General features: G+C 40.0%; 1 protein-coding gene across 3 annotated transcripts in view; it reads right to left on the bottom strand.

Annotated features, from left to right (window-relative positions):
* Positions 1-17423, bottom strand: part of MACROD2 (mono-ADP ribosylhydrolase 2) — a 2492337-nt gene that overhangs the window by 1699756 nt on the left and 775158 nt on the right. For all 3 annotated transcript variants that reach the window (XM_049869821.1, XM_049869822.1, XM_049869824.1), the window contains exon 5: positions 12901-13017. In XM_049869821.1, coding sequence (XP_049725778.1) covers positions 12901-13017 — 117 coding nt within the window. The remainder of the gene's footprint in view (positions 1-12900; positions 13018-17423) is intronic.

The raw sequence follows: 17423 nt of genomic DNA, 5'->3' as shown, positions 1-17423 counted from the left end.
GGTTCTGAAAAATGAAGGGGCCAATGGGAAACACACCACCTAGTATAGCAAACAGGTTTAGAAGGGCACTGCTGCAAATAGAAATAGGAAGTTACTCTGCTTCACATAGAAGAGAAGGTGAATTATTTTTTTCTGTCAGAATGAAAACAGAAATTCCTATCAGAAAAAAGGATGCATGTGACCAGTCCCCCCAAAAAAACCAAGCCAAACCCATTGCTGTAGAGTTGATTCTGACTCATAGGAACCCTATAGGACAGAGTAGAACTGCCCCCATAGAGTTTCCGAGGAGTGCCTGGTGGATTTGAACTGCTGACCTTCTGGTTAGCAGCTGTAGCACTTAACCACTACACCACCAGGGTTTCCAGTGGCCAGTGCAGGGATTAAAAAATGTTTAATACCAGGAAATATATTATTACCCAGTTATGTGTTTGTTTTGTATTGTTCCCCTTCTGGTGTTTCTTTATTTAGCTGGACTTTAGGTTCTCTTTGACCCTAATCAGCTAATCATATATATATGATTATATATATATACACACACACACACACACACACACACATATATATACACACACATATATAAATACATATATGCCCAGTGCCGTGGAGTCGATTCCGACTCAAAGCGACCCTATAGGACGTACATATATACACATTATATATATATATATACACACATATATATGTACATATATACACATTTTATATATATATGAGTCAGAATCAACTCGACAGCACTGGATGTATATACACACACACACACACACACACACACACACAACCATTGCCTTCGAGTCGCTTCCAACTCATAGTGACCATATAGGGCAGAGTAGAACTGTCCTATAGAGTTTCCAAGGAGTGCCTGGTGGATTTGAACTGCTGACCTTTTGGTTAGTGGCTATAGCACTTAACCACTATGCCACTAGGGTTTCATATATATATATATATATATATATATACACACACACAGAAATTTCCGTCCATAACAATTTTTCCATCCTTGAATACTGCCTATGGCAGAAGTATAGAACAGGGATATGGCTTCGTTTCTTGATTTTAAGATTATTGGTTAAATGTGGCATTCCCACATTCTATTCCGCTTTTGGAATCTCTGGGTGGTACAAACAATTAACATGTTCAACTGCTAATCAAAAAGTTGTAGGTTCAAGTCCACGTGAAGGCTCCTCGGAAGTAAAATCTGGCAATCTACTTCAAAAAACTAGCCATTCAAAATTGTTTGGAGCGCAGTTCTTCTCCAACATATGGACAGTCTTCATGAGTTGGAGTCAACTCGACAGCAACTGGTTTGGTTTGGGTTTTAATCTGCTTTCACATTCCATTACAGTCCTGTCCCTCAGCCAGGCAGTCAGCCACTCAGATCATGTGCTGAGAAAATGTGATAGACGCCAGCTACTCTGCCAGTGTGCTCCTTACCCTTCTTTAGAAATTTCATGCCATAGTTGCCTATTGCTGGGTAACAAATTATCCCACGCTTAAAATAACAAATATTTATTATCTCTCAGTTTCTGTAGGTCAGGAATTTGGGAGTAGCTCAGCTGGGTGGGTCTGGCTCAGGGTCTTTCATGAGCTACAGTCAAGCTGTGAACCAGGGCTTGACAGGGGCTGGAGGGTGTGCTCCCAAGCTCACTCATGTGGCTGCTGGCAGGCCTCAGAAGATCTGCTTTCAGGCTCACTCGCGTTATTGCTGGGAGGCCTCAGGTCCTCCCCACTGAGTCTTTCCAGAGGCTGCCTGAATGTTCTCACAACATGGTAGCTGGTTTTCCTCTTCCCAGGGCTGCCTAATGACATAGCAACTGGCTTCTCCCGGAGAAAAAGATCAGAAAGACAGAGAGAGGAGAATACTCCAGACAGAAGCCACAGCGTTTTTATAACCTAATCTCAGGAAGGTCCTTTTACTTCTGCCATATTCTGTTTACTAGAAAGGAGTCATTAAGGCCAGGCCACAGCAAGGGGAAGGAAATCAAGTTCCAACTCTTGACAAGGAGGCGTTTCAAAGAATTTGTGGACATATCTTTGAAACATTATAATTGCCATTAGAAGTTTCTCAAAGTGACTTCTGAAGAGTTTCCTTTTTCTCTGAAGACAGCATTCTGGAAGAGGGTAAGAGCAAATGTCTGAGCCTTGAGATGGTATAGCGTTTTTCTTAATTCTGTGACTCCCAAGTTTTCCCGTACACCAGTCACTGTTATATTATTGAGGCTGACAGCCTCCGGGTACCATTACCAACCCCCAAATTATAAGTAGAGTAGCCTGAGCCACCTCCCTTTCTGACTGATTTCTCTGGGTTTTTTTTAGGCAATTGGCCAACTTCCTGCCCAAGGTAAAGAAAAACAAGAGGCTGGGGTCACAGACCACAGACGAAGTTAAGACCAGTTCTGGCTCACCTGACATGCATAGAACCATCAACCTCATCCTCTGGGTGACTCCAGAACTTTTGTCCCACCAGATAGAACCAAACTTTCACAGCCCAAGACTTTCAGAAGTGAAGGGTCTGAGCCTAAGATGTGGTTTGAGAGACACCCCCCCCACCTTTTGGCCTGAGCAAGCACAGACAATGCAACCACTCTGGGACAGCCTTTTCAGGCCAGACCAATCAGCGACCTTGCTCCTTCCCACCAGGACCCTTCCTCAGTTTTTGCCCCTAATAAAAGCTGTTTCAGCTACTGTTCAGGGAGCCATCTTGTCAACATAAGTCCCAGTGTGCTCCTTTGCTTGGCCAACCAAATAAAGCTTCTTCTTTCACTTTAACCTGTTTCATGTCTCTGCAGCCATGTGGAGCAAAGACCTGAGACCCCTGGTAACGTTATTACCATGAACTTAAGAGCTTCATGGTAGAGCTCATGATGTCATAATTTATATATAGCTCATCTAAAATGACTGTTAATAATAAAGTGCTCTATGAAATGGGAAATATTTCAAAAGTATTTTCATACATCATCTCATTTAATAGTTGATTAAATTCTCACATCACTCCTGTAAAAGGGTTAGTATGATCAAAGAGATTAAGACAGTATATTTTAGCAGAAACAGCACTGTCCTATGACTCAAGACATCTAGGTTCTACACTTGGCTCTGTGCCTTACTACACAGCCCTGGGAAATAACACATCATCTTTCTGGGCCTCAGTTTTCATGTCTGTAGAATCAGGAGGTCAGATTGGGGCAGCATGAAAATTCTTGCCAGCTCCAGCAGCAGCAGCAGCAGCACAAACAACACTTCTATCACTTTCATAAACTAGACTAAAAGTATACATATACCGGAACTGAAAGATAATATTTGTAGCAAGGAGAAACAACTGGAAAATTCAGGATTTTTTTTTTTTTTCTTTAACCCAATGGCAAAGCACCTTCAGTTGTGTTGCTGTCTTCCTACAATAATTTCCTCCCAGAGATCAGCATGGCTCTCAGCTAAAATATCTTTCCGCAGGGAGACCTTCCATGGCTATCTTAGGGAAAGTAATCCTCTCCCTGATACTCTCCACCCATTGTCATGCTTTATTTTGTTCATAGCCTTTGCCATTATCTAAACCCTTTGTTTTCATGTGAATGTGTTCATTATTGGCCTCTCTCCCTAGAACTTAAATATAAGAGGACAGGGGTCGTTCTGGTCTTCTACGTTCTAGAACAGCGCTCTAGCTCAGAGTAAGCACCCAATAAACACCTACTGAATAAATATATGAGGCATGCTAAGTATTTTACGAGTAATATACCATATATATCTTACAACGTCTTACACTACTAAGAAATGGTTTTGTATATATTTCTTACCAGAGTCTCTCCTGAGGTAGATATTATGTCCAGATAATCACAGGTAAGGAAACTCATGCTCAGACATTAAAGGACTCTACCAAACAATTAGAAAACCACATATTCAAGACTTCTCCTCAGATACCTTGATGCTTAATGATCCTGACACACAATGAATCTTCTGCTCCATTGTGTAGAGCTTGGTTCTGTCAATATTTTCCATTGGAAACACCTCTCATCAAACCATAAAGTGGTTTAATATTTAATCATCAGGATTAGTGATTAACTGCAAAGATACTTAATACATTTACAAATTGTTCTGTGTTGCCCCTCTTTGATCAAGTCATACATGTTAGTAATAGCTCAAGGCACTTCTTAGCAAGGGGGGAAAAAAATCTTCATTTAACTCAGCACTTGGTACTTAGTTCAATAAACGTACTCTGCAATCCCTGCACATTAATTACTGTGGCTCTGAGATTAACCTTTCCCGTTTGCTTGTGCCTGACCTCAAAGCACCCTAAATTACTCAAAGCCATTCTGATGGCTTTAATTTATGAGAATACCTTCAAATATTCATCTTTTAAATCCTGAAAATGATTATCCCTGCACAACAGTGGTTCTCTTTTTAATCTTAGCTGATAACTCTGATTAAACACATCCAAAGGCTGATTACCCCCACTGCGGATAATGTCAGTGTCGCTGCTAACTACTTATTTCACAGCGGGAATTGCCTTTGAGAGTCCATTTACAGTATTACCCAGAATTGATTTACACCGCTATTTCCTATTGATCACATAAGAAAAAGAAGGTATATAAGATGTCCTCTGAAGGCCTACTACGATGTCAAAAAGGACAGCAGCTTATTCTACACTCAGCTAATAATACAACATGTGTAAATACTAGTTGTTTCCAAATGTAGACATTTTTACAAGACACTATTTAGTATTGGAATTGTTTAGCTGTTTCATGACAAAGCCATGTGCGGATGGAATCACAATGGGCCAAACAAAAAAGAAAATGAAAAAAAATAATTTAAGCGTAGTTTATATGTGTGACATGTGGGTAATTTAAGCAAAATTTGCCACCCAGTGCTATCTTATTGCTTTGAATAAGCAATGTTTTGGGTGATGGGATAACAGAGATGCTGAAAACAGCAGCAGGAATAGCTATGCAGATTTCTGGAATCGCATAGTTCTATCCTGAACTTGGTTGGTTCTATCTTCTTGGTTGGTTTACTGCAGTGGCAGCTATGACAAAAGAGAGGAGGAGACAAGGGCAATGCTTTCATTAATCCCTCCAGTAAATACGCATGGAGAGCCAACGCTGTCCTGGGTAATATGTCAAATGTTATGGGTATCAGGGTGAACAAGACCCATACAACTTCTGCCCTACTTAAGCAGTTATTCTGTTTGAGAAGATTAGCAATAAATAAGTAAACAAATGATTACTGATATGGTCACTAAGTATGAAAATGTTACGAAGGAAAAAGAAGAGCATATCAGAATTCTCCTCTTCAAAGAAAGCTCTAGTTTGTGACCCAAACGGATGTTGATGCTGCATAGCAAAAGCGTGTAGGGGAAGGAATGAAAAGGTCTGGGCTCTACTTAGGACTCCACTATTCTCTAGGTCAATGGTTCTCACACCTGAGCAGGAATCAGAGTCACCTGGAGGACTTGTTAAATCACAGAGTCTCTGAGTCCTTAGGTCTGGGGCAGGACCCAAGAAGTTGCCTCTAACAAGTCCCCAAGTGATGTTGATGCTGCCACTCCACAGACCACACTATGAGAACCACTGCTCTAGTCTTCACAATCTTGTGCCATTCTAACTTCCACATTCATCATGAGGATCATTAAAGAGATAACATTTACAAAACTTCTTCATATAAATTAAGGGGGTGGTAATTATGAGGAAATCGATTCAAATAGAAACTCAATTTCTAAAGCAGTTAAGGAAAATGAGCCAATCAAAGTTGATTTTAGAAGGAACATTCGCATCTCCCATCTTCAGGAAAGAAGATGATTTTAGGTTCTTCAAAAGCCACTTTCCTCTTTATGTAACAGAAGCCATTTAATTATAGAGGGGGATCATGAGGACCCTCAGGTCGCCATCAAAGCCTAGCAGAGTCATACTAGTCCCAGCGTGCCCACTCCACTGCCTTCACAATCAGACACCTGCTGGCAGAGCCACTATGGCTGTAATCAGGTCACATAATGCAGAGGACTAAGTCAGAGCCGTCTTATGAGTCACCTACTCTAAAAACTGCATTTCCCAAGGCCTGCAGGCTCCCCTTCAGCACATTAGCTAATACCATTTGAAGAACCAAGGAATAAAGATTTATTGCCTAATACTCTGGTGGTGTGAATTAACTCTCCCTTCAGAGACTTGACTTATTCACTTTCCAATTCAGGCCCTATTGAGAAAAATGACCATTTTTCCCAGGCATTATTTTTTCAAGGTGGCCTTATAATATGCACTGCAACAAGATTTGAAAGGCTGCCAAGGTGATATTCTGTTGAGGCAAGGGAAGAAACAACTGTCCCAAGAGATAGATGGTGGGTGTTTTAGTCCCACGGTTGTCAGTAGTGATCTGGATGAGACACATACATTCAAAAAAAAAAAAAAAAAATCAATAAGTATGATTATGGTTCTGTGAATTTCAGCTTCCTCCTTTATAAAAGTGGAGATTGCCATAGACCAAATTTTGGCACACCTTTTTTCTGTAAAAGAGCACACGGTAAATGTTTGGGCTTTGTGGGCTATACAGTCACAATTACTTAACTTTGCTGCAGTAAAGCAGCCATAGACAATATGTAAGCAACTGGGCATGACGGTATTCTGATAAAACATTTTTACAAAAACAGGCAATGGGCCTGGCCAATGCCTGCAATAGATGTTCTCCCTAGCTCAGAGAGCCTGGGCCACTGCCATGCCCCTAGCATGGCTTAGTTTGCTGTCACAAGCAACAACTTTAACAGCTCTGTATCTGAATTTCTCTGTGTTGCAAGGATCTTTACTTGTCATGTCACTTCCTCATAGGAATTTCAAAAGGGCTGATGAGCTAGTGTTTCGAAGTACTATGATTTCTTGAAGAAGGGCACAAGAGAAGTACTAATTACTATCAACAGTACCTTTTAAGGCAACTATCTTCTGATTATTATTGCACCTGGGGATAAAATAAGGATTCTAATTCCTACCACTCTGTGATACTCAAACATATTATGCTATGGTCTCTCACCCTGCAGTTACCTTTCAAATGATTAATAGAAAACTGTGAGCTGGATACTAGTATTACCCTTTGATGTCTTCTAAAGGTTAAACAGAAGGGAAACAGATTCCACCATTTCATATATACAGATTTATTTTTTTTTTCCATTTTATCTTTGAAGATTATTCAACCCTAAAGCCTAAATGTGAGCATTCTTGAGAAATAGAATAGACATGTGAGCTATGCTGAAAAATCATCAAATGAAATTGATATGACTTTTTATTTTTTCCTATTTAGGGGAAGCTCCATTAGGAGTAAATTTATGAGACATAAGGCTTCCGAATTGTATATATGATAAAAAAGGATTTAAAAAATGCAATGGATAATTAACCTAATTTCATCATTTTTAGGAATATTAGCATAGCTTTTCTCTTACATCCCACCCACCACCAATTATCAATCAGGTTACCATCTTTAAAAATTAATTCATATATAAATATTTCTGTAGAACCCATAATATACAAAGGACTTTGCTAGGAAGAGGAAGATTTGCATATATAATAAAAGGAAGTTCATGAAAAGTGCCCACAGAGCATTCTAGAGTTTGAAGAAAAAAGAGGGCAGCTTTGCCTGACATGATGAGGGAAGACTTGCTTCATGACAGAAGTGATATTTGAGCTTAATCTGGAAGACAGGTGGAAAGGAACAAAGAAAGAACTCTCTGGACAGCCCCAAATACAGACTTCTTGAACAAGCATACTACTGTGAGCATTTCAGATTGTATAAAACTTTGGAAATAGTTCAAGATATGACAGTAAAGGTATCAAAGTATCATGGAAGACCTAGCTTATCAGGCTTACAAGTTTGTGTTTAAGGAAGAACCCATTGAAGGATTTTGAGGAGAAATAGTGTTGGGTTTTATTCATTTGTTCAATAAATATTTTTTGAGCTTCTATGTGTCAGGCACTATTCTAAGAGCAGTGGTTAAGAGCTCCGCTGCTAACCAAAAGGTCAGCATTTCAAATCCACCAGCCGCTCCTTGGAAACCCTATGAGGGAGCTCTATTCTGCCCTATAAGTTCTCTATGAGTCGGAATCAACTCGACAGTAATAAGTTTGGTTTGGTATAAATGAAAAAGATACCCCTTCCCCCCTGTACACACACGCACAAAATGACCACTATGGCTCTAGTAAGGAGAGAGAGGCAATAAACAGAAGAAATAAGTAAATGATATAGTATTAGAAGGTACAATACTACAGATTGGTAATTATAAATGCAGGCAGTCCCTGGGTTAGGGACGAGATCCTTTCCTAAGTGTGTTGAATTTGTAGGTAAGTCAGAACAGGTGCATGTGGCTCTTATTTAGCCTTACATGTTCTTTAGTTCAAGAAAAGGCTTGAAGCCTTTTCAATGATTTAAAAGCTTCACATGCAGCAAGTGAAGGTGATTGTAAGGAAGAATTTGTTGTAAGGGTTGGTTCAATTTCAAAGAGAGGGCAAATTTATCTGTAGGCCATTTGTAACCCAGGGACTGCCTGTAGATTGGTTACGTTAACATTTGAGAAGGTTACATTTGATCAACGGCTTTTAATAGGTGACAGAGCAAGCCACTTGGGCTATCCAGGCAGGGGGACAGCAATTACAGAGGCACTGAGGAATAGCAAAGCAACATGTGCAAGGGAAGGAGAGCATGGAAGGAGATGATACCAGAGAGATAAAGAAGGTCATATCACATGGAGCCTTGTGGATCATTACAAGAACTATGGATTTAGGAGTATTAATCTACCAGGACTGGGCACATTGGATTACAGGAGGGAAAGTATTAGAAGTAGAGGTTAACAATTGAGAATCTATTTTCCAATTGATAATTTGGAAAGGGTTTGAAACAATTCATTCATCTGACCACTCATTTACAGGGGAGGATTATCTAATAAAGAAGGTAAGCATGGTGCTTACCTTGCTTACTAGATCATCTGTAGCAGACAATTTCACAATTTTTACCACATCAAAGGATCTGTTTCTAGGTATGGCTGGCATCTGGCTCTCTTCCAACCCCACAGCACTTTCCTGCAGAATCAAAGCCTTTTTAAAAATTGACATATTGGCAAGCTGAAAAGGGTGATGACCCAGTAAGCAAAGTAAGTATGGGATTGTGTTTACTTACTAATCTCTAGTGAACAATTTCACATGGGTTCCACCACATCCTATCTGCCCCTACTTATTCATTCACATTAATTCCACATATATTTATAGAGACACTATGCTAGTTACTGACACTAGAACCGTGATGAAATGGGTAAACCTTGCCCACATGAAGCTGACCATCTAGTGGAATGATGGTAGTATGAATAGAAACACCCCAAATGCCAAAGAGCTTCTAAAATCTATAAAAATTCTAAATTTTATTATGAATTCAAAAATATCTAACATGGTAAAATAGAAAAAAGAAGATCCCCCAAATTTCCAATTATGTAAACAACCCTTTATCCACTTCCTTAATAATTTCCTTAGCAATGGCTCTCAAGGAAATATTGGCCAGTAGTCTCTAGACGATTGATTGCTTTTGAAATCATTCAAAACTACCAAAGTAGTAAAAAATAAACTAAATCATTGGGGCTTGTTTTACCAATCATGATGAGTCATTGAGCACAAACTACAAGTATAATTAATTCAAATACAGGCATTTATGAACAGATTAATTTAGCAAGCGTAAAAAGCAAAGACTAATCCGGAATACTACGTCAGTCTATAACCCAGACAATAGCAGTTTCCAAACACGTTGCTGATGTATGAAGACATTATTGCTTGTGGCTGGATGACTGGCTTTAGTAAACCTGCTGTCACAGAGGACAGAGAGAAACTAGTCTCTGCTGTCAAACTGTCACAGAATTATTAAATATGGAGAGGAAAAATGACCCAAACAGTACGTAATGAGCTCCCTTTTCATTCTCTCACTACAAAAGCACATCTGTGGGTTGTTAATGATTCTGAAATGGATGAACCAGACTGATGAGAAAACATCTCTAAGGGATAGGAAAAGAGAAAACGAACACGCACACAGTGTTTATAAAAGATAATTGAAAATATAGGGCTTGGAAATTACCATGAAATACTATAAAGTGGCATATGAATGTAAGATCTCATTTTTATATTGCTTTCCTTTATGTTTTAACATAAATTGCTATTCTTTTTAAATATACAGAAATACCAAGGCCTATTTTCAATGATCCTGTGCTTGTGACTTTCATGAGGTGACACTGTCATTCCAGGCCAGTTGATATAGGAGCCTTGAGTCAGTTCCTCAGCTAAAACCCCTCCCAACACTTTCCCACCTGCAGCAGTGGGAAGAAGAACCGAGAGAAAAACAAGATCCAGATAAAACCAGTCAAAATCAGTTTACTAGCCTCAAAAGTGTCCAAAAGTAACCTAAGCCTCATTAAGACCTAAACTGAATATTAAAATCTCCACTCAGGACAGGACTTATCTGCCATTTTCCGAATATACTAAAGGAAAAAAAAAATGCAATTGGTCTTACTATGCCAACATGACATGATAACCTATGTAGTCCATGATATTTATATGTACTTCCTTGTAAGGGACAGTATGAAAAGTTCTGCATCTCTTTGTTCAGGGAGCTTGATTTGAGGTATACACCTCCTTGCTCCTTGCCTGTACACTTCCGATAAATGCTCTTCCTCCCTTCTCACCTCGGTGTGTCTTTATCGACGAGAAGCCACACTGGGCAGGACCTGCTTCGGGTAACACAGCCATTTCTAGATGTACGCCATGGGTTTGTATGAGGCGACCTGAGTATGTGCCAGGCACTCAGTATCTCAGCTCACATGGATCCTGTGCTGAGTCCTATAGACTGACTTTCCACATCCAGAGTCTGGGTCCCACAAAGCCCTACTTGTCCCGGGATGCCCAGGAAAGTCACTCAAAGAGATGACTCAATAATGGGAGCTCCTTAAGCACAGATACTGGCTCATTGATCTTTGTACCTCAGTGACTGGTATTATGAAAGCCTTCAATAACCCTGAAATACGTTGAATGACATTCAAAGAAAGCTGTATAACTTATTCAGGGGAATATCAAGCAGCAGCAGGCACATTAAAAAAAAAAAAAAAAAACTATCACAGAGTCAACCCATACTCTAAAGCCACCATTTTATTTGGTTATATTTAATGATTCTGAGGTTATCTGTCTCCAGAAGAAATTTTGATTTGTGTTTTAGTAGTGCTGTAACAGTTGATAATATGAGTATAAAAGCAACCTGCTTTGGTAAATCCACATCAGAAGGAAAGTAAGTAGTGAATCAGTATAAGTAGTCAATCAGTAGGGGAGCAGGCCTATTAGTTGATTTCCGGGTAGATACAAGCCTGAAAATAATCAACAATCTGCTTGTTCTCAGGGTGGTATAACCAAAACCAAACCAAACTCACTGCCGTCGAGTCGATTCCAACTCATAGTGACCCTATAGGACAGAGTAGACCTGCCCATAGGGTTCCCAAAGAGCACCTGGCAGATTCGAACTGCAGACCACTTGGTTAACCAGAGTTTCCCAAGGTGGTATAGTTTAGCTAAATTACAAGGTGGCATGGTCTAAAAAGGCAAAAGGACCAACACTCGTAAATCCTAGTGAGGGAAATCACCTTTAATACTCAGGTCGTAGGCTCTCTGAGTCAGAGGGACAATACCATGGTACACGTAGGGCTTTATTTGACATAAACAAAGCTTGCAAGTAAGAGAAAGAGGCCATTTAACACATGGTTTGACTCTTTCACATAAGGTAAAAACAAAGAAAAATAAGAAGTCAATAAAGGAAAAAAAAATATATATATATATACTTTCAATAACAATCCACTGTAAGCAATCTAGAATGCAGTGTGATAACGCTTATAAGAAAAATACTGTTTTAATACATTACAGTTTACTACAAACCATCAAATTTAAACATACTTAAAACTAATCTTTAACACATAACATGTTCTCTCTCCCTTCACAACGGGAATGTGGGGGAAATTCATTCTTACATGTTCTGTTCATACAAAACCCAAATAATATTCTACAGATCGTGTTAAAATTTTTAGTCAGTTTTTCTCCGCTGCTAAAACAAAAGCAAAACCAGCCTCACTTTACATAAAATGTGTTCACAGACCAAGACAGCATTATAAGAAGCAGGTGAAAGGGCTAAACAATCAACTGTTGTCCCAATTTCCAGGTCAGTGCGTACCATGCAAGGTACGCACTCAACCTCCATCCCCAGGCTCTGGAGATTGTGTAATAATAGAGCTGTGCCTTTAGCCAACTTCTCTAGTAGCATTTTCATTCCACACCATCAACACCCAGCTGGCTAAACGACTAAGCAACAAGGTCAATCAAATGCAATGCTTCTCTCTATTCAAATACAGTATAATGGAAATTTTGACCATTCCACATTCAAAGAGCAAATACATTCTCACGCTGACAACCACATTCCACTGGCTTCTCCTGAAAGCAAAGTGTGACAGATGCCTTGGCTGTAATTGCCAATCAGCCTTTACATGGCAGCTGAAAATACAATACATTACTTTGATCTCCTTTGCTCTAAACACATCCACAATCAAGAAACCTGAACAAGGAATAAGAAATTGGCATCATTTCTAGAAGCTGTCACTCGTGGCATTTAAATGCTATAATGTATATTTTGCTCATATTTTTATTTCCCTGTTGCAGAGGCAGTCTACTGGAAACCTGAGCAAAAAAACCTACAGCTAAACATCATATATATATATTTGGAGACTTATTTAGAAAACACAAAATCTGAATATAAGCTCATTTAATTAAATACGACCACTGCAATTTCCTTTACCAATTACACACTTGAGGAATAGAACAAGATAAGAATTCTCATCGTATTTGGAAATGGTATTCTCATAAAAGTTGTACTCACATTTTGCAGGCAGGTCATAGCCACATGTAATTTTTGCATGTCCAGTATCACAGCCATTGAGGTTACGACATTCGGCTAGCAAACAGGGACCAGCTGCTCTGTGAATACAGCCATCCACTAGGGGAGAAAGAAAAAAGCTTAGCCCACATTTGGCTTTTTGAAAATAAATGTAAAACTTAAGATGGGAAGAGAAAAAGAAATTAATTTTTTTCTCTTGGGAGTCACCATACCCCCATAGAAAAAAACAAGTCTCCCAAAGAACCCGTGGTATCCAATCCTTCAAACACTGTGGTATGTGTGTGGTATGCTATGTGTGTGTGTAGTTTGCGTGGTGAGCAGAAGTGGAAGGGTTATAGACGTGATGGACTGGTAAAATGTTTAACTACAGGTTCTCTAAGGGGGCAACCCTGATTTGTAGCATTTCCCAATTTCCATGACGTAAATATTCCCACTACATCCAATTTCAAGTTCTCGACTCGATGTCACTGAAAGTAGAGTTGGGAACAAACGCTAACAGTCGGCTCCCTGAAGCAAATAAGTTTTGCCTCCAATACACCGATGGTTACAGACGTAAAAAGGTTGAGAAAACAAGTGAGAAAGGCACTCTAGAACATCGCACTACAAACATAGCTACCAAAATAAGAATGAGAACTCAGAGCTTCTCCCCACAACAGCATGACACAAATATGATTGTGTTTCTGCAGGGTATCTGACTGGGTGCTGGATGATGGGCAAAAGTAGCTGAGGTCTTGATAAATGCCTCTAAGGCCCCTTACTCACTTAACAGGGACTATGACATATGGTGGCTGCTGTTGCTCTGCTAAATGAGCCAGCTTTCCGCCCCCAACCAACTCAGGTCTCATTGGCTCTCTGGCTGCTCATCCTGGTCCCCCTTCACATTCAGACTCCACAATGAGAATCACCTTTTGAAAACATAAATTGATACCATTGGAAATTAATACCTTCTAAAAAAAAAAATTTTTTTTTTATAACTGTGTTTTTGGGTGAAAACCCCAGGTTTCGCTCGGCATGACTTGTTACAGCCAACAAACAGGAGGCTGAGGTGGGAGATCAGAACGACCCCTTTATTTCCTCGTACAAGGACAGGAGCCACCGGGGCTGCTACCTCCAAGACTGCTGGCGGGCAGCTTGGGAAGGTGGGCTTTTACAGAGAGCAGACAATGAAATGCAAATTTATCGTGAATATTCAGGATTGACCTTCACACAGGTGCCCAGAGTTTGGGGATGACTATGCATTTTCTTTAGACAAGGGTTCGATCTCCCAGGATGCAGGAAGGGATGAATTTTTCTTCATTAGGATAAGTCTCCACCCAGAGACGGGTTGAGGCCATCTATGGCCCATTCTGTGGTTATTTTGTAAAGGATAATTTCAGAAGAAAGGGCAGCTTATTTTGCTCGGTAGAGGAGGGTAAGTCAGAGCAGGTGTCTCTTAGAACGGTTGGGCTCTGGAGGCTGCCTGCCTCAACTGAATCAGGGGTGACGGCACAGGTGGGGAGACAAAAACCATATGCACATTACTAGGAATGGGTCCATTAGACAGAAAGGAAATGCAAGATTGCAAATTGAAGGGTAAATAGAAAAAGAGGGAAATAATAACCTGAGACATGAAAATAGAATGGGATATTAAAGGTCTGAAGATTCACAGTCCACAACATATTGTAATTGATCCCTTTTCCTCCTCCTCGTTGTTATTATTATTTTGAGGGTGCAGTGCGATGGATTACTTTTGTGTGGCCTTTCTTGCCATGGTCTTGTAACTCCCACCCAAATGATTGAGTGGAACTGTGAAAATAAGGTACTCGCAGCTCACCAAGGGGGTTGGTTAGTTTTGCCATCCTGCTAGGCTTAAAAAAGAACCAATTCCAGGGCAGAGAGAGGATCTCACCACCACCAAAGGAAAAACAGCCAGGAAGAGAGCGTGTTCTTTGGACCCAGGATCTCTGCATTGGGAAGTTCCTGGAACCAGGAGACAGAGAAAGAGAGGACTGTGTGCTGCATACAGCGAAAAGAAGTGGCAGGGAAACTGTGGCAGGAAAGACTGGCAGAAGAGAACGGCCCGAGACTGAGCAGTTGACTTCCCAGCCCACGGAGCAAGAGAGCTGAGTGCCTTTGGGCAGAAGGCTTACTGGTGGAGTAGGGTGCCTCTGGGCACTTATTCCACTCACTCCACTGCCATCGAGACGATTCAGACTTATAGCGACCCTATAGGACAGAGTAGAACTGCCCCATAAAGTTTCCAAGGAGCACTTATTAGCAGAGCTAAAAAAGCTTTGTAACACTTGCTGGTGCAGGGCAGAGGCCGAGGGCCAGAGAGGCTGCCTGTGAGCACAGCTGAGAAGAGGCTGTCATGATGGGAGAACTGTATCCTGAACATTCCTGAACCTGAATTGTAACTTCTTACTTCCCTAACAAATCCCATAACCGTGAGTATTGTCTGTGAGTTCTGTGTGGCCATTGCAATGAATTATCAAAACAAGCAGAGAAGTAGAGAACGCTGGGGGAGGGATGGTTCTGTCAGAATTGGTAAGGATGGCAGAGAGAGGAGGCATGTCTGACCTGTCTGTCTCATGGGAATCAGCCTTGATTCTTCTTCTCCCTTGTGAAGTTAGAGGAGGTCAGATACCACACATTTTTACAGATGGGAAACTGGATATTGGATGGGAGTTTGGCATTGAGAAGCACATAACTTGTCTAATGTCCTAGTTGGCTTCTGCTACCCCTCACTCTCATGGGGAGATCCTTTTTTGAAGAACAAGTCCCCTAGGGAAACAAGTTCGTGCAGGCTTTACTATATCACCTATTGCATATCTGTTAAGTCTGAGAATGAACTTGGACCTCAAAGCCCTGACAACAAAATGAATTCACTTCAAGTCACGCTAGACTACAGCGTCACAGATAACCTAGGTTGAAATCTAGGTCCCAGCTTTTATCAGCCATGTGACACTCCAAGCCTCAGTTTCCTTATTGGGAGTGTCAATAATGGTACTACTTCACATGGCTGTGCATGGACTTAGAATAATACCATGTATAGAAGATGTTCAACGTTGTGTCCAGCACAGGGTTATGTGGCAGTTACTGTCTTAAAATCCCTAATTTGAAATTTTGTATAAATTTTAACATAACGTTTTTCCTTATTTACAAATGAGAAATAGACAAGCAAAATTATATGAAAACCACCATTTACTCTACTACCCAAATAACCTTTCAGTGTTCTGATGTTTACTTTCTCATTGTTTATGTATATACACTCTCACAAATAGTTTTTCTCTTAAAAAAAAAAAAAGATATATATTGTTGAAGCTCATTTACATAGAAATTTTACTGTTTTAAAATATATTCTATGGGATTATTAATGCAAGTGAAACATACATGTATGTACAAGGAGGTTGAAGTTATTTATAACAGTGAAAATTTAGAACCACTCAAACGTCCATCAATAGGGAACAAGTTCAATAAATCACAATGAACTATTACACAGCTATTAAAAGGAGCCCTTATGATGCAATGGTTGACAAGGGTTAATTAAGTGCTGAGCTGCTAAACAAAAGGTAGGTGGTTCGAACTCATTAGCAGTTCTACAGGAGAAAAGACCTGGCAATCTGCTCTCATAAAGACTTCAGCATAGGAAGCCCTATAGGGCAGTTCTACTCTGTTATATAGGGTTGCTATGAGTCGGAATCAACTGGACAGCACATAACAACAAGAACAATATGGGCCAGCTCAACATGCAAACTTGAAAATATTTCTAAATGAAAAGAGAAAGGTTTAGAAGAGTATACAGGGTATAATCAAAATTCTGTTTAAAAAGTTACACAAACATATCTATATACATATATTTATGTGTGTGTGTGTGTGTATATGGATAACATTGCAAAAAACAAAAATTCCAGAACACTTAATTGTTCTCATGGGAACCTGTACATAGATCAAGGGGCAGTTCTTCAAACAGATCAAGTGGATACTGCATGGTTTAAGATCAGAAAATGTGTGTGTCAGGGTTGTATCCTTTTACCACACTTATTTAATCTGTATAACCAAAAAAACCAAACTGCTTGTCACTGAGTTGATTCCCACTCATAGCAATCCTATGGGAAGAGAAAACTGCCCCATTTTTCTGAGGAGCGGCTGGTGGTTTCTGAGGAGCGGCTGGTGGATTCGAACTACTGACCTTTTTGGTTAGCAGTGGAGCTCTTAACCACTGTGCCACAAGGACTCCATTCAATCTGTATGCTGAGCAAATAATCTGAGAAACTGGACTATATGAAGAAGAATGCAGACCAGGATTGGAGGAAGACTCATTAACAACCTGCTGTATGCAAATGACATAACCTTGCTTGCTGAAAGTGAAGAGGACTTGAAGCACTTACTGATGATCAAAGACTACAGCCTTCAATATGGATTACACCTCAACATAAAGAAAACAAAAATCCTCACAACGGGACCAATTAGCAACATCATGATAAATGGAACAAAAATTAAATCGTGAAGGATTTAATTTTTCT

The sequence above is a fragment of the Elephas maximus genome, chromosome 25 (assembly GCF_024166365.1).
Source record: "Elephas maximus indicus isolate mEleMax1 chromosome 25, mEleMax1 primary haplotype, whole genome shotgun sequence".
In the NCBI taxonomy this organism is placed as follows: domain Eukaryota; kingdom Metazoa; phylum Chordata; class Mammalia; order Proboscidea; family Elephantidae; genus Elephas; species Elephas maximus.
Note: the sequence above shows the minus strand (reverse complement) of the source record. Positions and strands in the feature narration are given on the sequence as shown.